Source organism: Myxine glutinosa, chromosome 12 (assembly GCF_964187855.1).
Source record: "Myxine glutinosa chromosome 12, kmMyxGlut1.1, whole genome shotgun sequence".
NCBI classification, from domain to species: domain Eukaryota; kingdom Metazoa; phylum Chordata; class Myxini; order Myxiniformes; family Myxinidae; genus Myxine; species Myxine glutinosa.
The window spans coordinates 34403173-34425781 of NC_136272.1; the positions used below are offsets into that span (position 1 = coordinate 34403173).

General features: G+C 44.4%; 1 protein-coding gene across 2 annotated transcripts in view; it reads left to right on the forward strand.

Annotated features, from left to right (window-relative positions):
• LOC137437973 (RING finger protein 150) overlaps positions 1-22609 on the forward strand; it is an 89214-nt gene that overhangs the window by 52085 nt on the left and 14520 nt on the right. For both annotated transcript variants that reach the window (XM_068132779.2, XM_078766732.1), the window contains exons 3-5: positions 896-967; positions 12559-12641; positions 15529-15625. In XM_068132779.2, coding sequence (XP_067988880.1) covers positions 896-967; positions 12559-12641; positions 15529-15625 — 252 coding nt within the window. The remainder of the gene's footprint in view (positions 1-895; positions 968-12558; positions 12642-15528; positions 15626-22609) is intronic.

A 22609-nucleotide genomic window follows, 5' to 3' on the forward strand; every position in this document is an offset into this window, starting at 1 on the left:
TCAGCCTGGTGGAGGTATGCGCTCTACCGAGTACCGCTCTACTTGAAGGTATGTTTACATGAATAAAGTTAAAGGTATGGTATGAGCCTGAATGATTTCTTTAATCAAAGAGTGAAAATATTTTCTCGAAAAACAACAACATTTTTTTTCCTGTTTGTTTGGAATTGGAATGTTCAAATTAGTTACAGATTAAGTCAGACTGCCTTTTTAATAATATTTACCATTTACAACTATCATATAAGAGATATATGTATGTATCCAAGCTTTTAATTGAATGTGCTGGCAATGAGGCCGAGGCCACAAGGGCCCCCCTATATTAAGTGCCCCCCTCCCAAAGCCTTAACCTGCCTCTATTATAGGCATATTATCACTAGATATCCGGCGTGTTATCGGGTTGCCTGGAATAGTTACATACACAAAGGAGATGTAAAAACCAGGCCGAATGTGATCGACATGAAAATGCTCTGATCTGTGTTCATCCCATCGAAATGAGATTCAAAGATACGCGACCGAGTCGTGTTCTCCTGTCTAGGAATTGTTCTTGTGGTCGACCCTTCCACTCCTTATTTCCCGGTATAATTATAATTTTTTAAGCTTGTTTGTAAGCCAGGTGTTGTTTTCTGACTTGCTTTCAGGGCACAATTGACTATTATGCTATTCAGTTTTATTAAATCGCGATTCGGTTCATCGAGCTCTAAATACTCGCATCACTGTGTCCCTGGAGCGCGTTTAAGTTGTTGCAAGTTGTTGCAAGATTTCTGCAAGATGAGTAGAGTTATCTTTGATGCAAGTTATTAGTTGCCTTCATTTTGTTTCTTTCTTCCTTGTATATGTTATATGTATATGGTGAAGGAGCTGTTGTTTCACTTTATACTCTTCTTTCCAATTTTCCTAGAGACTGCTGGAAGATGCAGCCAAGAAGGCAATTAGTCAACTTCCTTCAAGAACAATAAAGAAGGGGGATCGGGTAAGTTCTTCCTTGCCTAACATGACAATTCTGCATACTCAGCATCCATTTTGTCATCCATTATCCCCACACTTTTTGAAAAAAACTATATTGCAATCAGCTCTGTCCTTCCATCCGTCACGTTATCTCCTCCTAAACTGTTCGGCAGAAATTCACCAAACTTGGTCCTTGGTCGTTATGATCACCACATGGCACGAAAGTGCAAGAGCAGCATGTTTTTGGCCCATTTTAAAAACTAGCAACGGTACCCGCCCTAGGGGCGGGGCTTCAATTGGGAGGCCCAAATGAAAAGGCGAAATATCGGAAATTGAAGGCTTTTTTTTTTCTTTTAAACGATTTATATAAACATCCGTTAAATCTCGATCGGTGCAGCCGTTTGTGAAAATAACGTCATGCGGGAGCAAGTATCAGCAGGATGTGGCAGTGTGGGAGTCCACGTTTCTGATCCTCCTTCATGGCGAAGTAGCCCACCACTTCTCCAAGCATTCCGCTGTTCAGATCCGCCATGCGAGATTTAAGCTTGATACTGAAGACGCGTGCAGTTAGTACTCCCGATGTCGTATGTACTCCCGATATGTGTTTCCTTCATTGTAAAAACTACCAAATCGACAGTTAAAAGGATTTTGAGCCAATAGCTGTTACGGCCTTGGCAAGATCGATGGAGACAGCGATCTGTTAGCGTATACACCGCCCAAATAGCTATGTGTAATTCTCTCATGTAGAGATTAAACGTCGTTTGAACTTTGGCCGAGGTCATTATTTACTTTTAATGATGTTTATATACGAATGATGTTTATATTGGTTTTGGGTCGTCCTTTCCGCATATCTCGTGGGATTGTGAGTTGGAGAGACGGCCGTGATGGCGGGGAGGGGGATGGAATTCTCTCAAGCAGGGATTCAACCCATGTCCTTATAAAAGGTCTTTGTCCGAGGTCACCGAGTCCGATCGGTGCAGCCGTGCAACGATCTGTGCAGCCGTTTATGCGGCACCCGGGAAAACAACATCGTCACAATGAAAACATCGTCACAATGAACGTTATGCGAACGCGAATGTAATATGTGGGAGTCCAAACCTGAGAATGCTGGAGGCCAAAGCTGAAATTGAAAAACAATATAGCCTATTTTACTCCTGGAGAACCCAGGATTACCCTCCCAAAATATCGTTGTGATTGGTTCAGCAGCTTTTGTGGTACCTTCGAACGGACGGACAGACAGACAGATGGACGGACATTTGGTGAATTATAGTAAGATGTAATTATGAACACATTTTAAAATATATTTTTAATGAAGCTTTGTATATGCAATCAATATTGGGTGACACATGAAATATTTAACAATATTTTTGCAGTTGACCCCCGGTCCTCTAGATGGCGCAAAACACATTACCAAAATGGAGACCCCACTCTCTCTCCCCCCTCTACTTTATAAACTTCTAAAAGGCCAATAATATCTGTCACCTGTGATGGCAGCTGTGACAAATATAGTTTTGTTCAGATGGTGCTCAAAGGAATTCGCAATGATTTATATGCTCATACCAAAATGTTCTCTTGGAATCTTATATAAGATACCTAATGGATTCAATAATTCTACAGAAATTCTGTAGGATTCCATTAGGGCATTTTTTTAAGGTTGGAGTTTAGAAATCAAATCAAGAAATCCTCTGCTATGAATTATATGTAGTGCATCTGTGCAGGCCTTTGGCCTTTTAGGGTGGCCCATCAATTCACATATTGATAGGCCATGGGCCACATATGGTCCACGAGCATCCCCCCCACCTCTAAACCAAACCAACTTTTTTTGAAGCCCAGAGGCATACTAAACACGATTCCAAATGTTACCAAGAAAAATTTAGGGATGCAATGCCCATTTCGGCTCAACAAAGTAGGGTACCCTCATAATTATGCCGACGCTCTCCGACGTCGACCGAACTTTGACTACTGATTATAATCTTCCACCAGAGGCCTCAAATAGCTCCTATTTCAATATATGATATACCAAATGAAAGATTATGAGCTGTTCTTTTTGAATATGTGGTAAATGAAACTATTGGGACAACTAGTTAAATAAACAGCTCTGCGGAACACAATAATTCAACCCGCGACTGCTTCTTCAATGAAATATTGGTATTTATTTCACAATCAGATTTTTTAACATTTATTTACATGGAAACTTTTCAATGTTGTATTAATCTCTTCATCGTGTATTACATTTGCTTTCAGGCGATACCTTCATATTTTTTCTAACAAGAGCCAATCTGAAATAACAGCCATTTGAATGTTTTAGATTCAACGTTTTGGAACGTTAACATGTACTATATTAACAATCCAGTTGCACAGCAATACCTATATTACATAACGTTTTTATATGCATATATACTAAACTGATTTTAAATTTCTTTTGTTGAGAATACAAGATACTAAGCAAACATGTTTATTTATTTTAATCAATAGTTGTGACTCTATCCAATATGGCCATCACATAGTGCCAAAAATCGCTTAACCCTCAAAGCTTTGACAAAGAGAATGTACACATATTCTGCTAAACATGTTTGTTACACACACAATACTAAAAAAACCACACACACACACACCCCTAAACACACACACCTACACACACACACACACACACACACACACACCCACCCACCAATAAGCCGTTTGCCCGGGTGTGATGCCCACAGCCATCGGCGGTCACAGACACACAGACATTTCATTTTGAATTATACATATCAAATATAACATAAAACACAGGAACACATCTGGTTAATCAATTACATTATAGACAAATTTGAAACATGGATAAACATGATTTAGTGTTCATTCTATGTCACTGTCTGTTTCATCTCCATCCAGGGTACTGTTCTCAGCCATGAGTGCATCATCATCGTTGCTTGTTCTTTGGTAGTGCTGGGATTTCTGGTTTTGAACCACCTGTCTCAGATCCTTCGATATCTTGGAGCATGATCCCATGAGCAGTGTGGACAGAGGACTTGCCAGTCATATCATTAAGCAATTGGTCAAAGTTGTCGAATTCTGAGTGAAATACACTGGGTGCTGTGGGTGACCTTACGATCTGACTTGACAGCATTGAGGATGTTTCAGTCACAGCCTCAGCCAATGCTGTCTCGAGCTCCAAAGAAAAGCTGTAACTCTCACAATGACCAAGACGATTTAAGAGTGTTACTAGCTTCTCACTCCGAAACAGGTGCCGAATAGTCATACACAGAAGTATGTGCTTTGGGTGCTTCCATGATCCATTTGTTGCCGCTCGACAGAGGTCTTGACCTATTGACTGAACAAGTCTATGAACTCTTGCTGATGTATGAACTGCTTTGCCAGTTATCGCATAGAGTAAGAAACGTTCAATTTCTGCTGGAATTACTATCTGGTTGTTGGTAAAGTCTTGAGCTGTTGGTGGCCATTTGACCTCTGTAGAGTTATTGTATGCCTCTTGTATTGACTGGTGCATTTGTGTGCCGACAAGTGCAACTGTGTCTTCTGAAGCTAATTGATAGGCTTTTCGAACAGCTGAATCGACATTAATTTGAGTATTGTATACCAAGTATGATTGGAAATCTCCCATTTGACAAAATCCCAGGCTCCTTTGGTAAGCATCATATTTCTCGAGCTTCTTCTTGAGGTTGGTGCTCCTGAAGTTGGGATTCGGGTGTGGACTGTCCTGAAGCCTATTGGTGTAGACCTTCAGCAAGACAGATAGCTTCATAATTTTCTTCTCAGCAATAATTTCTTTGTCAACCACTTTTGTCACTTCTGCCATTGCCATCTGGTGAGCTTTTTCTACTTCACGCTGTCTCTCTTGTTCATCAAGTCGATCACTTCGCCATTTTTCAGGGTTCTGTGTGTATCTGTTTCGACATGACCTGTGAAACTTTGCTTCACATGCAAAGAGGTCATGCCCCCTGATGCGTAAAAGGAGAGTTTCATCATTTCTCACCTCTGCTACATCAATGACATGTTTCCAGCCTTCCCGTTCAAAGTCTATGAGGCCTTCGGTTGTCCAGCTGCCTTGGATTTTTACTTTCTTTCTTGCTTCTGATCTGCAGAAGATACAATCAGCATGGAAGATAATGTGATCACTAGATGATCGGCGGGTTGATCGGGATTCTGGCAAAGATGATGTTTCTGCTTCTTTTAAGCGGTTCAGATTCATCGTAAAACGTTGATAGCATTCCCGGTGAAAACCATGCACTTCTTCAATAATGTCAGGTAGTTTTCTGCATGATTCTTCAAGTCGATAGGGTGAATCTTGAGGTTCAGCCATTCTTCTACGCTTGATCTCCTTCAACTTTTCCATCTTCAGTTCCGGATCCTTTACATTCGTCATCAGCTGTATTGGTCCATACTTCAGCCCTGGTACGTGTATGATGCAAATGGGTTCCGTGTCAGATGTACAATGCTTTCGCTTCTTGTGGGATGTCGAAGCCATGGTTAGATGCACGGTTCTCCAAGTATAGATGTCAGCATCGCAGTCTAAGTCCTACTCGCATCTGAAAGTACACATAAAATAAGAATTAAAAAAGCAGTTACTATTTTGCTTAAGTTAATAACAGGGGTTATTTATCCATATATCAAGATATCCATTATTTATAATTAGTATAATCTGCAAATAGAAAACTTAAATATGTAAATTGACAGCAGTTAAACTTAATTAATTCAAATGGTTGTTACCTGTTTTCTTCCATATTGAGGAGAGATCTTAACTATGTATTTAAAACATTCATTTGTGGAAAATGAATCTGAAATGCAACTAAAATAGGCATGGGTTACATATTCATTTCTTTTAGTGACAATCCCCATAGTTGTAGGAGAGGGCACTGTCATGTCACTTTTGGTGGCAAATTTGGATTTTGCTAGCTAGTGACAATTTTTCTTGTGATCTAAAAAGTGAATCAATTAATTACAATGCATATAAAAACATTACGGGATCATGCCGATGGGTATTGCCTGCATAACTGGATTCAATATAGTGCATGTTAACGTTCCACAACGTTGAATCTAAAACATTCAAATGGCTGTTATTTCAGATTGGCTCTTGTAGTCTAGTAGGAAGACTAGGTCCCTCTGCACCCCCCGGAGATATACTTCTAATCAGTGTTTCTAGATTGGAAAAAATGTGTAGAAAATGACTAGCTATGGCCCCAAGCTGAAAAAATGTCCCACATACCATTTTTATGCAAATTACTGCTGCAAATTTTATGCAAAATTATGCAAATTTTATGCAAATTTTTGATGAGGAGTAGAGTTGAGGGGTCTTTGAGGGCTTCATCGAGGTGCTCTCGGTTGCAAGACTGGGTCATTCTGAGAAGCACAGCAGGGTCAGAGATCATGATGTTCTCCTCCTCAGTGAATCTCTCCATCAACAGCCTCTCCATTGCCTCACACACTGTTTTGAGGCAAAAGAGGGACTTTGCGTAGGCCTTTCCACTGAGAACACCTTTGAGAGATCCACTTGTTACTAGTTGTGCCTCAAAGAGAATCTCTGCATATCCAGAACCACGCATCTTGTGTCCAGTGAGCATCCCGATGTAGTTCATGGATGTGTGGAAGGGTCCAATCGTTACTACATGACTAGCAAATTCATTTGGCCAGCGCCAGATGATGGGAAGGGCTTTCATGCAGACACCCAGATCAAATGTATTCAGGACCCATCTCTGACCCACCTCAGCAGTTGCTGCCTCGGAACGCTTCAGTAGCTCACGAACAACTGCGTTGTCTGTGATCGGTCTGTGCCTGGTGCCTGCATGGCATGGCAATGGCCTGCAGCCTGTGCCTGGGCTAGGGGGTTTCACCTCTGCAACTGGTTCTCCCCCACCCAGCAAATCAACAGTCGACTACTGCACGCCTATCCACCAACCGATCACAGACAACGCAGTTGTTCGTGAGCTACTGAAGCGTTCCGAGGCAGCAACTGCTGAGGTGGGTCAGAGATGGGTCCTGAATACATTTGATCTGGGTGTCTGCATGAAAGCCCTTCCCATCATCTGGCGCTGGCCAAATGAATTTGCTAGTCATGTAGTAACGATTGGACCCTTCCACACATCCATGAACTACATCGGGATGCTCACTGGACACAAGATGCGTGGTTCTGGATATGCAGAGATTCTCTTTGAGGCACAACTAGTAACAAGTGGATCTCTCAAAGGTGTTCTCAGTGGAAAGGCCTACGCAAAGTCCCTCTTTTGCCTCAAAACAGTGTGTGAGGCAATGGAGAGGCTGTTGATGGAGAGATTCACTGAGGAGGAGAACATCATGATCTCTGACCCTGCTGTGCTTCTCAGAATGACCCAGTCTTGCAACCGAGAGCACCTCGATGAAGCCCTCAAAGACCCCTCAACTCTACTCCTCATCAAAAATTTGCATAAAATTTGCATAATTTTGCATAAAATTTGCAGCAGTAATTTGCATAAAAATGGTATGTGGGACATTTTTTCAGCTTGGGGCCATAGCTAGTCATTTTCTACACATTTTTTCCAATCTAGAAACACTGATTAGAAGTATATCTCCGGGGGGTGCAGAGGGACCTAGTCTTCCTACTAGACTATTGTTAGAAAAAATATGAAGGTATCGCCTGAAAGCAAATGTAATACACGATGAAGAGATTAATACAACATTGAAAAGTTTCCATGTAAATAAATGTTAAAAAATCTGATTGTGAAATAAATACCAATATTTCATTGAAGAAGCAGTCGCGGGTTGAATTATTGTGTTCCGCAGAGCTGTTTATTTAACTAGTTGTCCCAATAGTTTCATTTACCACATATTCAAAAAGAACAGCTCATAATCTTTCATTTGGTATATCATATATTGAAATAGGAGCTATTTGAGGCCTCTGGTGGAAGATTATAATCAGTAGTCAAAGTTCGGTCGACGTCGGAGAGCGTCGGCATAATTATGAGGGTACCCTACTTTGTTGAGCCGAAATGGGCATTGCATCCCTAAATTTTTCTTGGTAACATTTGGAATCGTGTTTAGTATGCCTCTGGGCTTCAAAAAAAGTTGGTTTGGTTTAGAGGTGGGGGGGATGCTCGTGGACCATATGTGGCCCATGGCCTAATGCCATGGAGACCTAACCCATCGAATGCTTTGGAGGATTATAGTCGACTACAAATAAAGATTTGTTAATATTAAGATTATTCAGAACAGATTCTGAAATGTTACTGAAGGAGAAAAAAGATAGGAATAACAAAGTGAAAGTCAGGAAACTGAATAAATGAGTCAAAAAAGTTTTTAACGAAAAGCTGTAAAACTCCAGTTAAAATCAACAGTACCGTATACTGTATAATATGACAGTTGGGGATAAGAGGGCAAAATAATATAAATATGACAAAGATTTATTAATTAAAAAATGAAGAGATAAGAAGTTGCACTGGATCACCATCTTTTTGCTGTTGACTCCACCCTGTGCCGTGACGTCCCTCATCTTTCAGATAGGCATGAAGCCGCCTCTTCACCCTGTGCCGTGACATCCCTCATCCTTCAGATAGGCATGAAGCCGCCTCTTCACCCTGTGCCGTGACATCCCTCATCCTTCAGATAGGCACGAAGCCGCCTCTTCACCCTGTGCCATGACGTCCCTCATCTTTCAGATAGGCATGAAGCCGCCTCTTCACCCTGTGCCGTGACATCCCTCATCCTTCAGATAGGCACGAAGCCGCCTCTTCACCCTGTGCCGTGACGTCCCTCATCTTTCAGATAGGCACGAAGCCGCCTCTTCACCCTGTGCCGTGACATCCCTCATCCTTCAGATAGGCACGAAGCCGCCTCTTAACCCTGTGCCGTGACATCCCTCATCCTTCAGATAGGCATGAACCCGCCTCTTAACCCTGTGCCGTGACATCCCTCATCCTTCAGATAGGCACGAAGCCGCCTCTTCACCCTGTGCCATGACATCCCTCATCCTTCAGATAGGCACGAAGCCGCCTCTTCACCCTGTGCCATGACGTCCCTCATCCTTCAGATAGGCACGAAGCCGCCTCTTCACCCTGTGCCATGACATCCCTCATCCTTCAGATAGGCACGAAGCCGCCTCTTCACCCTGTGCCGTGACATCCCTCATCCTTCAGATAGGCACGAAGCCGCCTCTTAACCCTGTGCCGTGACATCCCTCATCCTTCAGATAGGCATGAAGCCGCCTCTTCACCCTGTGCCGTGACATCCCTCATCCTTCAGATAGGCACGAAGCCGCCTCTTCACCCTGTGCCATGACGTCCCTCATCCTTCAGATAGGCACGAAGCCGCCTCTTCACCCTGTGCCATGACGTCCCTCATCTTTCAGATAGGCACGAAGCCGCCTCTTCACCCTGTGCCGTGACGTCCCTCATCCTTCAGATAGGCACGAAGCCGCCTCTTCACCCTGTGCCGTGACATCCCTCATCCTTCAGATAGGCACGAAGCCGCCTCCTCACCCTGTGCCGTGACGTCCCTCATCCTTCAGATAGGCATGAAGCCGCCTCTTAACCCTGTGCCGTGACGTCCCTCATCCTTCAGATAGGCACCAAGCCGCCTCTTCACCATGCGCCGTGACGTCCCTCATCCATCAGATAGGCACCAAGCCGCCTCTTCACCCTGTGCCGTGACATCCCTCATCCTTCAGATAGGCACGAAGCCGCCTCTTCACCGTGTGCCATGACATCCCTCATCCTTCAGATAGGCACGCAGCCGCCTCTTCACCCTGTGCCGTGACGTCCCTCATCCTTCAGATAGGCACGAAGCCGCCTCTTCACCCTGTGCCGTGACGTTCCTCATCCTTCAGATAGGCACGAAACCGCCTCTTCACCATGTGCCATGACATCCCTCATCCTTCAGATATGCACGAAGCCGCCTCTTCACCCTGTGCCATGACGTCCCTCATCTTTCAGATAGGCACGAAGCCGCCTCTTCACCCTGTGCCGTGACATCCCTCATCCTTCAGATAGGCATGAAGCCGCCTCTTCACCATGTGCCATGACATCCCTCATCCTTCAGATAGGCACGAAGCCGCCTCTTCACCCTGTGCCGTGACTTCCCTCATCTTTCACATAGGCATGAAGCCGCCTCTTCACCCTGTGCCGTGACGTCCCTCATCCTTCAGATAGGCACGAAGCCGCCTCTTCACCCTGTAACGTGACGTCCCTCATCTTTCACATAGGTACGAAGCCGCCTCTTCACCCCTGTGCCGTGACGTCCCTCATCCTTCAGATAGGCACGAAGCCGCCTCTTCACCATGTGCCATGACATCCCTCATCCTTCAGATAGGCACGAAGCTGCCGCTTCACCCTGTGCAATGACGTCCCTCATATTTCAGATAGGCACGCAGCCGCCTCTTCACCCTGTGCCGTGACATCCCTCATCCTTCAGATAGGCACGAAGCCGCCTCTTCACCCTGTGCCGTGACATCCCTCATCCTTCAGATAGGCACGAAGCCGCCTCTTCTCCATGTGCCATGACATCCCTCATCCTTCAGATAGGCCCGAAGCCGCCTCTTCACCCTGTGCCGTGACGTGCCTCATCTTTCAGATAGGCACGAAGCCGCCTCTTCACCCTGTGCCATGACGTCCCTCATCCTTCAGATAGGCATGAAGCCGCCTCTTCACCCTGTGCCGTGACGTCCCTCATCCTTCAGATAGGCATGAAGCCGCCTCTTCACCCTGTGCCGTGACGTCCCTCATCCTTCAGATAGGCACGAAGCCGCCTCTTCACCCTGTGCCGTGACTTCCCTCATCCTTCAGATAGGCACGAAGCCGCCTCTTCACCCTGTGCCGTGACATCCCTCATCCTTCAGATAGGCACGAAGCCGCCTCTTCACCCTGTGCAATGACGTCCCTCATCTTTCAGATAGGCACGAAGCCGCCTCCACCATGTGCCGTGACGTCCCTCATCTTTCAGATAGGCACGAAGCCGCCTCTTCACCCTGTGCCGTGACTTCCCTCATCCTTCAGATAGGCACGAAGCCGCCTCTTCACCCTGTGCCGTGACGTCCCTCATCTTTCAGATAGGCACGAAGCCGCCTCTTCACCCTGTGCCGTGACTTCCCTCATCCTTCAGATAGGCACGAAGCCGCCTCTTCACCCTGTGCCGTGACGTCCCTCATCTTTCAGATAGGCACAAAGCCGCCTCTTCACCCTGTGCAATGACGTCCCTCATCTTTCAGATAGGCACGAAGCCGCCTCCACCATGTGCCGTGACGTCCCTCATCTTTCAGATAGGCACGCAGCTGCCTCTTCACTCTCTGCATCCTCGATAAAATCAAGAGCTCATCAAACACTTCAAATATGGCTTCCAACACCAACAGATCTCGCAATGTCTCACCAAAAAAGACCGTCTGACGAACCTTATTATCTACTTCCTCAACAAATCTCATGAAGAAGTTCAGTCACACAAACTTTTGAGCCTCACTATCAGCCATGATCTTTCGTGGGCAAACTGCAGTGTTGGCACCCAAGTCAAACCCCCGACTGGGCATCCTCCAATGTGCCAAATCTTTCCCTGAAATATCTGAGCTCCATCAACTTACAAGGTTTCATCCGCAGATCAACAGAGTACTGCTCTCCACTTTGGGCTGGTACCCCTGTCTCACACCTTTCACATATTGATGCCATGGAGACCAAACCCATCAACATCGTTAGAATTGCTCGTGATGAAGCTGTCTCTGGGCCTGTTGTTCCCACACCATAGACAGGTCGGTGGCATCTGTCGTCTACTGCCTCCTCCCTGGCCTTGCACCCTCTGTCCTTTAATTTCTGTCTGCCCTCCTGCAGGTGTACACTGTCTGCCAGTAACCAATATCTAGTGAAACAATAAAGAATCCACGCTCACTCATCACCTCCACTCACTTGTTCCCCTTTTCTCCCACCCTGCTACTTAGTTGGTTCAACCGCAATCTTCTCTCCAGGGCTTCAACATGGCATCTGCCATTCATGTTCATGATATTCTCCACTGTCATTAACCTTCCCCCAAGTCCCTTTTCCTTTCCAGGTTGTTGTGTCCCATTCCCCCCTCCCCATTCTAATCTGTATTCAACCTCTTACGTGAGCCTCGACTTTGTATACAAAAGGAAAACCATGGAATGAAGCATGATTGAAGGTTGAGGTTGCCAGGTCGCAGTGATCTGATCACCAATGGGAATGTCCCAGCCCTGGGAGAAGCTCCAGTGATGAAAAAACCCAACAACTCCTGCTCGCAGTTCAAACATGCCCGGCAGCGCCAGGTTGGACCAGCGGAGGGGAGAATAAAGGTCACGTCGATAGGGTGCACAATTATCTCAGGAATTCATTGCCAATTGCTGATGCGGTGCCCTTTAACCCATTGCCAAAGCTTCAGGCAGTACCGCATCAAAGTCCCAGGCCAACCATTCGGCAACACAGCACACATTTCCCTCTGTGGGTGTGCCAACATGCCCACAAATATGATATTGCGGAATACGTGCGCGGTGACTTTCAAGTGTGGCCTGTGAATACAAATCAATTGTAGAATAAGAACATCCTTGTCTGAAATATGTTTGCCTCCAATAATCCGCTAACATCGTTTCTGGAATGCATATTCTCACATTTTCCTGGTGTGTTCTTGACCAGACAACTTTTCCTTTGTCTCCAGGAAACGGAAGCAGACTTTGATAGCTGCGCTGTCTGTATCGAGGGCTACAAATCATCTGAGGAGGTTCGAGTTTTACCTTGCAAGTGAGATACGTCTTCATTGCTACTTCCTTGTGAGAATTTTTTTTACTGAGATTCGTCATGAACAGAGAGCCACTAAATGTTGAAGGTTACGAAGAAGAAGAAGAGGGAAAACTGGCAGAACCTTCACCTGGCTCTGAAACAAGGAAACCTCTTCACGGGATCGCTGAGGGAGGGGGTAACAAATTAGATGCTGTTTTTAGAGTTTCACAAATGCTGTGTTTCATCAACACATTTGAGAAGGTTTTTTCATGTCCAATCGACACGGTTTGCAGAATGGTGTTGGGAAAATCCACAATGAAACAGAATGGTGTTGAACTAGAGTGTATGTTTTTTTCTGCTTTTATTTTGGTATACAGCACTGACTTCTACCCAGGGCTCTCACCAAAGCATACTTCAGATTAGTTCCTTGCTTGTAATCTATTTCTAAAAGGTGCGTGTATGTATATATATATATACAGTGCATTCAGAAAGTATTCAGACCCCTTCACTTTTTTCACATTTTGTTATGATGCAGCCTTATGCTGAAATCGTTTAAATTCATTTTTTCCCTCATCAATCTACACTCAATACCCCAAAATGACAAAGAGAAAACAGGATTTTAGAAAGTTTTGCAAATTGATTAAAAAGAAAAACCTGAAATATCACATTTACATAAGTATTCAGACCCTTTGCTATGACACTTGAAATTTAGCTCAGGTGCCTCCCACTTCTCTTGATCATCTTTGAGATGTTTCTACACCTTGATTGGAGTCCACCTGTGGTAAATTCAATTGATTGGACATGATTTGGAAAGGCACACACCTGTCTATATAAGGTCTCACAGCTGACAATGCATATCAGAGCAAAAACCAAGCCATGAGGTCGAAGGAACTGCCTGCAGAGCTCAGAGACAGGATTGTGTCGAGGCACAGATCTGGGGAAGCCTACAAAAAAATCTCTGCTGCATTGAAGGTTCCCAAGAGCACAGTGGCCTCCATAATTCTTAAATGGAAGAAGTTTGGAACAACCAGGACTCTTCCTCGAGCTGGCCGCCCGGCCAAACTGAGCAATCGGGGGAGAAGGGCCTTGGTAAGAGAGGTGACCAAGAACCCGATGGTCACTCTGGGTGAGCTCCAGAGATCCTGTGTGGAGATGGGAGAAACTTCCAGAAGGACAACCATCACTGCAACACTGCACCGATCTGGGCTTTATGGCAGAGTGGCCAGACGGAAGCCTCTCCTCAGTGAAAGACACAAGAAAGCCCGCTTGGAGTTTGCAAAAAAGCACCTGAAGGACTCTCAGACTGTGAGAAACAAGATTCTGTGGTCTGATGAAACCAAGATTGAACTGTTTGGCTTCCGTCTGGCCACTCTGCCATAAAGCCCAGATCGGTGCAGTGTTGCAGTGATGGTTGTCTTAAGCAGTGATGGTTGAAGGGATAGGTAAGTGATGGTTGCCTTCACTTCTCTTAAGCTCGGTTGGGCTGACCAGATCAATTTTCTTTGTTAAATTGTAGTAAAATGTTAGTTGGTCCGTTACTGTGCCTGCAAGATCCGTACGTCTTCATATATCCACTTTGGTGTTGCTTGTTTGGGCACTTGGGCAATGTGATCACCCAGGGTGTGCTTGAACTTCCTGTCTGCTTCTTCTCACTTTTCTCCATCTTTACTCTCTACCCACAGTCCTCCCTCCCTCACTACTTTGTGCAAAGTCTGCCCCCTCTTCCAACTGTGATGAATTTATTGATAATGCCCCCTCATGCAACCCTTCATCGGAGCAAAAGGGAGAGAAGGGATAGGTACGGTGGCTAATATAGGCTGGGGTGAGTCAGAGTGTGCGGAGGATTCAACAAGAACGTGGGGGTGATATCATTATACATATTTGTACCAAGTTTGATTTATATCCCTTCAGCTGTCCTCAAGTTATCACATTTTTACCTGACATGACCTCTGACCTTTGATCTGTTGATGCCATAATCCAATCAGTTCATCTTTGCATCATATATACTTACTTATACCAAGTTTGTTTAACATCCCATCACTTGTTTACACTATGGCACGGCAACATAATTTTTACTTAACATGACCTCTGACCTCTTGACCCCAAAATGTAATCAGTTCATATTTACATCATTATACATACATGTACCAAGTTTGATTTATATCCCTTCAGCTGTTCTCAAGTTATCACATTTTTACCTGACATGACCTCTGACCTTTGACTTCTTCACTCCAAAATCTAATCAGTTCATCTTTGCATCATATATACTTATACCAGGTTTATTCAAAATTCCATCACTGGTTCACGAGTTGGCATGGCAACATAATTTTGACTTAACATGACCTCTGACCTTTGACCTCTTGACCACAAAATCGAATCAGTTTATCTTTGCATCATAACATATAATTAAACCAAGTTTGGTGAAAATCGCATGACTGGTTCACAAGTTAGCTCAGTAACAGAATTTTTACCTAACATGACCTCTGACCTTTGGCCTTTCACCTCGTGACCCCAAATTCGAATCGGTTCATCTTTACCTCATTATAGATACCTGCACCAAATTTGACTATAAGATCCCTTCAGCCGATCTCAAGTTATTGCGGTAACAAAAACCTATCACGGACGGACGGACAGCCGGACGGACAACCCAAAAACATAATGCCTCCGCCGATGACAAATTGTAATGATTGCAAATAAAAAGGAAAGATAAAATATGGACAGATAAAATGAATCCGTCCCCATCCCTCCCTGTTTTATAATAACCTTGATCCCACAAAATTGAGTAGTTTCCCCAAGTATGGCATTGGAAAGTGTTCTATTGAATTACCAGACAACATTTACAAACGCACAAATTATTGAAGAAATGGGAAACAAAACACGATCTCACTTTCAAATTCATTTTTTTCAGACATTTCTTTCACAAGAACTGTGTCGATCCATGGTTGATTAACCACAGAACATGTCCGATGTGCAAGCTTGACATTCTGGACACCCTGGGCATTAAAGTGAGTACGAACACCCTACCGAGACCTCATCCTGAGGTCACAAGACTTGTAACAAGGTATCATCGATTTTGGTGTGATTTTGTGATCTCCCTGAGGTCACAAGACTTGTAACAAGGTATTGGTGTGATTTTGTGATCTCCCTGAGGTCACAAGACTTGTAACAATGTATCATCGATTTTGGTGCGATTTTGTGATCACCGTGAGGTCACAAGACTTGTAACAGGGTATCATCGATTTTGGTGTGATTTTGTGATCTCCCTGAGGTCACAAGACTTGTAACAAGGTATCATGGATTTTGGTGTGATTTTGTGATCACTGTGAGGTCACAAGACTTGTAACAAGGTATAATCGATTTTGGTGTGATTTTGTAATCACCGTGAGGTCACAAGACTTGTAACAAGGTATCATCGATTTTGGTGTGATTTTGTGATCACCATGAGGTCACAAGACTTGTAACAAGGTATCATCGATTTTGGTGTGATTTTGTGATCACCGTGAGGTCAGAAGACTTGTAACAGGGTATCATCGATTTTGGTGTGATTTTGTGATCTCCCTGAGGTCACAAGACTTGTAACAAGGTATCATGGATTTTGGTGTGATTTTGTGATCACTGTGAGGTCACAAGACTTGTAACAAGGTATCATCGATTTTGGTGTGATTTTGTGATCACCGTGAGGTCACAAGACTTGTAACAAGGTATCATCGATTTTGGTGTGATTTTCTGATCACCGTGAGGTCACAAGACTTGTAACAAGGTATCATCGATTTTGGTGTGATTTTGTGATCACCATGAGGTCACAAGACTTGTAACAAGGTATTGGTGTGATTTTGTGATCTCCCTGAGGTCACAAGACTTGTAACAATGTATCATCGATTTTGGTGCGATTTTGTGATCACTGTGAGGTCACAAGACTTGTAACAGGGTATCATCGATTTTGGTGTGATTTTGTGATCTCCCTGAGGTCACAAGACTTGTAACAAGGTATCATGGATTTTGGTGTGATTTTGTGATCACTGTGAGGTCACAAGACTTGTAACAAGGTATCATCGATTTTGGTGTGATTTTATAATCACCGTGAGGTCACAAGACTTGTAACAAGGTATCATCGATTTTGGTGTGATTTTGTGATCACATGAGGTCACAAGACTTGTAACAAGGTATCATCGATTTTGGTGTGATTTTGTGATCACCGTGAGGTCAGAAGACTTGTAACAATGTATCATCGATTTTGGTGTGATTTTGTGATCACCGTGAGGTCACAAGACTTGTAACAATGTATCATCGATTTTGGTGTGATTTTGTGATCACCTGAGGTCACAAGACTTGTAACAGGGTATCATCGATTTTGGTGTGATTTTGTGATCTCCCTGAGGTCACAAGACTTGTAACAAGGTATCATGGATTTTGGTGTGATTTTGTGATCACTGTGAGGTCACAAGACTTGTAACAAGGTATTGGTGTGATTTTGTGATCTCCCTGAGGTCACAAGACTTGTAACAAGGTATTGGTGTGATTTTGTGATCTCCCTGAGGTCACAAGACTTGTAACAATGTATCATCGATTTTGGTGCGATTTTGTGATCACCGTGAGGTCACAAGACTTGTAACAAGGTATCATCGATTTTGGTGTGATTTTGTGATCACCATGAGGTCACAAGACTTGTAACAAGGTATTGGTGTGATTTTGTGATCACCGTGAGGTCACAAGACTTGTAACAAGGTATCATCGATTTTGGTGTGATTTTCTGATCACCGTGAGGTCACAAGACTTGTAACAAGGTATCATCGATTTTGGTGTGATTTTCTGATCACCGTGAGGTCACAAGACTTGTAACAAGGTATCATCGATTTTGGTGTGATTTTTGTGAATGCTTCATTCCACGTTTCTCCGTTATTGGACATTTTTGTTTTGCTGTCGGAATCAAAGCATCGCCAAAACCAACTCTAATACGGTTGTCTCGATCTTCATGTTACTTTTCTGTTAGCTCATCGTACTAGTTGTGTGATTATCTCATGAAGTGTTGAAACTTTGATATAGATTGTAATGAGACGTTAAAATCAGGACTTCGTTTCAGCATTGCCTGTACCCATCTGTGTGTAATACAAACAAGAATGAGAAAGGCTTTGTACTTCAGAAGTGAAAGGATTTGGCATTAAGGGATTGGGTTTAGATTTTGGGATTAGGATCATAGGATTGAGTTTGAGTCTTGTAGTCAGGGTTTTGGGTGTGAAGGCTAGGGTTTTGGGTATTCGGTGTAGGGTTTGGGGTATTAGGGCTAGGGTTTTGGGTTTTGGATATTCGGGCTATGGTTTGAGTTTTGTGATTAAGGTTTGGGGATTGGGTTCAGGGTTTTGTGATTGCGATTATGGTTTTGGGATTGGGTTAGGGTTTGAGATTAGCATTTTGGGTATTAGGGCTAGGGTTTGTGTTTTGGGATTGGGATTAGGGTTTGGGTGTTAGGGCTCGAGTTTGGGTTTTGGGTGTAGGATTTTGGGTATTAGGACTAGGGTTTGGGTTTTGGATATTAGGGCTATGGTTTGAGTTTTGGATATTAGGGCTATGGTTTGAGTTTTTGGATTAAGGTTTAGGGATTGGGTTCAGGCTTTTGGATTAGGGTTAGGGTTTTGCGATTGTGATTATGGTTTTGGGATTGGGTTAGGGTTTGAGATTAGCATTTTGGGTATTAGGGCTAGGGTTTGTGTTTTGGGATTGGGATTAGGGTTTGGGTGTTAGGGCTCAAGTTTGGGTTTTGGGTGTAGGATTTTGGGTATTAGGACTAGGGTCAGGGTTTTTGAGATTGGGTTAGGGTTTTGGAATTATGGTTTATAGAATTCTGGAATTATGGTTAGGGCTTTTGGATTAGGGTTGGGGTAGTGGGTTGTTCACACGGAAGGTGAAAAGGAACATTGTGCCATTGAAGAGGGAATGAGGAGCATTAAATAAGTGATGAAGCATGTGGTTTCACACTGCTCTGTCATTCCCCTTTTCCTCTGAACAAAGAGCTCCTTTGTGATTGTTCTGACACCAAATTGGATAGAAAGGTCAAAGTGGGAGTTGTGTTTATATGGACATTGGGAGTTGATGTCAAAAAAGTCAAACAGTTGCCTCGTCTTTGAAGGCCTTCATTGTTATGCAGTAGTTAGATAACTACTGTAGTAGAAGTCTGCAAATGTCGAGAAGCTTCTCTCATGTTACCAAGTTCCTGATGTTTAGCACTTGTACGTCTTCTCCGAAGAACATGCTAATTATTTATACTATGTGTGTGTTACACTCATTGTGCACATCAATCAATTGTCTGCCCAGGTCACGTTAATTGAGATTCTAAACTTATCTGATGAACCTTTCATTTCAAATTATTTCAGTATTATGGCTTTAGCTTATTTTGTGCTGCCATCTGAGCACGTAGCTCACAATTCTGGGATCGCATGTTCAAATGTCACGTACAATGTTGATTCTGCTCTCAATTGCCCGAAGAGCAGATGATGTGCCCCAATATATTTGTCTTTGATGTAATTTATGTTCAAGGTCCACCATGAACCATAGAATCACTGTAAAACAGTTACCATATATTATTATCTATCATAAAACTGCTGCAAGTTTACTCATTTGGGGGTATCCCCTCCCCCCCTCCCCCATCCCTCCCATCCCCCTCCCATCCCTCCCACCCCCCTCCCATCCCTCCCACCCCCCCTCCCCCTCCCATCCCTCACCCTCCCCATCCCCCCTCTTCTCCCCTCTCCCCCTCCCCCTCCCCCCCCACCTCTCCCCCTCCCCCTCTTCTCCCCTCCCCCCCCTCTTCTCCCCTCCCCTCCCCCCTCCCCTCCCCCGCCCGGCAATGCCGGGTACTTCTGCTAGTCTATCATAAAACTGCTGCAAGTTTACTCATTTGGGGGTATTATCGTATGTTGAACCATCCATTTATTACATACGCATGATTAGGAAAGGAGTTTCATCTGGTGAGTGTATGTGGTCCAGATAGTTGTTGAGGGAGAGTGCATATGTACACAACACCATTGTTTATATATTTTAAACATTTTACTTTTATTATTTTCCCTGATTTTTTTTTAGTGATGAAGCAGAAGATAGGGATGGGGTGGGAGGGAGGAGGCTACTACATAGGTATATTTCATTGTGGGTACGTGCTCAAATAGTTGAGCGTAGCACCGATGTCCTGACATTGTCCATATAAATCATTTGGGATGGCCATATTCTTCTTGCCGAGTTTCAGTACCACATTTAGGTCGAGCAATTTGTTTGTACAAACCCCTTGGTTTCTGACGACCTTAACAATGCTGTGCGTGAGTAAACCACCCAGCAGGTTGTTTGAACCAAACAAGAGAAATAAAGAACTGGAATGCTCAGCACATCACCTGAACTCTGATCTCCAGTTAATGGTGTCATTTCCAAGAAGGAACTTTGCACACACAAAGCAAAGGTTTTGTATGTTTTTCCAGGCTCTCTGGCTTTTACAAAGGCTCTTCATTGCCAATGCTGGTCCACCACTTGGAATACGTCTTTCAACCCCGAGAAATCCCACACACTCACCCTGTCTCTCCCAAAGGACCGTCTGGCAAACGCTCCCATCTACTTCGTAAAACAAAACCCTGAAAGAGGTTAAGTCACTCAAACGTTTGGGCCTTTGGGCCACGATCTTTCTTGGGCAGGCCGTATTTCCAAGATGGCCTCCAAAGCCACCCGTCGACCAGGCATCCTTCGTCGTGCAAGATCTTTTCTTGGCCAATCGACGTTTGACGACCTAGGAAGCCTTAATTTCCAGCTCGATGGAGTACTGCTCCCTGCCTCACACCCTGCCTTCAATGCCGTGGAAAGCAAGGCCTTCAAAATAATCAGGATCTCCTACGACAAAGCTGAGTGCTTAGGCCTATTACTTTCGCATCACAGACAAGTTGGTGGCTTCTCTGTAATCTACCGCCTCCTTTATGGTTGTGCAAACTCTGCCCTCTCTTGGCTCTGTCCCACCCAGGCTTCTCCAAGGCGCAAAAGGTGTGCCAGTTACCCTCTTCTTGTTAAACTCCCACAATCCAGGCCCACTGCTCACCTCCACTCATTTATTCCTCCTCTCTCTGACCTGTGGAACCAACTTCCTCAGTCTATTCAATTCCATTCTTCTCTCCAGGGCTTCAATCCAGCTGTTCACCACTTCCTCAGGTCATCTCCCATCCATACTCTTGAACTCTTCAACCCCAAATTACCTCATTCTTAAGCTCCCCCTTTTGGAGGTTATTACCTCCTCCACCAAAGGTGGGCAGAGGTTATGTTTTCACCCCATTTACTGCTGTTTGTCTGTCTGACTGTGAACAGGATATCTCAAAAAGTTGTGGACAGATTCGGACGAAATTTGGTGGAGATGTTGGGTATTTGACGTGGACGAAATGATTAGATTTTGGTGAAGGTCTAGATCCAGATCTGGATCTGAGAATGTATTTTCAAGTGATAGGGCAAAAACGATGTATAGCGCGATATCTCAAAAAACTGTGGACGGAATCGGACGAAACTTGGTGGACAGGTTGGTTGTGTGACGTGGACAAATTATTTCGATTTTGGTGAAGATCCGAACACAGATCCGGATACGAGAATTTTTTTCAATTTCACAAGTGATTCTTCACTATTGAGTGATTGGGCCAAAAACGATATAGAGCACAATATTTCAAAAAGGTGTGGATGCATTATGACAAAACTAGGTGGATGCGTTTGTTAGGTTAGATCAATTAGGTCTTGGTTCAGGTCCAGATCCGGCCTATCATTGGGATACAAACATAAACAGTTCAGCCTGGCGGAGGTATGCCCTCTACCGAGTGCTGGTTCTAGTTGTGTTTTTTTCCTGGCGTAGGTATGCGCTCTACCGAGTGCTGCTTCTAGTTGTGGTTTTTCCTGGTGGAGGTATGCCCTCTACCGAGTGCTGGTTCTAGTTGTGTTTTTTCCTGGCGCAGGTATGCGCTCTACCGAGTGCTGATTCTAGTTGTGGTTTTTCCTGGTGGAGGTATGCACTCTACCGAGTGCTGGTTCTAGTTGTGTTTTTTTCCTGGCGTAGGTATGCGCTCTACCGAGTGCTGCTTCTAGTTGTGGTTTTTCCTGGTGGAGGTATGCCCTCTACCGAGTGCTGGTTCTAGTTGTGTTTTTTCCTGGCGCAGGTATGCGCTCTACCGAGTGCTGATTCTAGTTGTGGTTTTTCCTGGTGGAGGTATGCCCTCTACCGAGTGCTGGTTCTAATTGTGTTTTTTCCTGGCGGAGGTATGCGCTCTACCGAGTGCTGATTCTAGTTGTGGTTTTTCCTGGTGGAGGTATGCCCTCTACCGAGTGCTGGTTCTAGTTGTGTTTTTTCCTGGCGGAGGTATGCGCTCTACCGAGTGCTGATTCTAGTTGTGATTTTTCCTGGCGGAGATATGCACTCTACTGAGTGCTGGTTCTAGTTGTGTTTTTTCCTGGCGGAGGTATGCCCTCTACTGAGTGCTGGTTCTAATTGTGGTTTTTCCTGGTGGAGGTATGCGCTCTACCGAGTGCTGATTCTAGTTGTGGTTTTTCCTGGCGGAGGTATGCACTCTACTGAGTGCTGGTTCTAGTTGTGTTTTTTCCTGGCGGAGGTATGCCCTCTACTGAGTGCTGGTTCTAGTTGTGTTTTTTCCTGGCGGAGGTATGCCCTCTACTGAGTGCTGGTTCTAGTTGTGTTTTTTCCTGGCGGAGGTATGCCCTCTACTGAGTGCTGGTTCTAATTGTGTTTTTTCCTGGCGGAGGTATACCCTCTACTGAGTGCTGGTTCTAGTTGTGTTTTTTCCTGGCGGAGGTATGCCCTCTACTGAGTGCTGGTTCTAGTTGTGTTTTTTCCTGGCGGAGGTATGCCCTCTACTGAGTGCTGGTTCTAATTGTGGTTTTTCCTGGCGGACGTATGCCCTCTACTGAGTGCTGGTTCTAATTGTGTTTTTTCCTGGCGGAGGTATGCACTCTACTGAGTGCTGATTCTAATT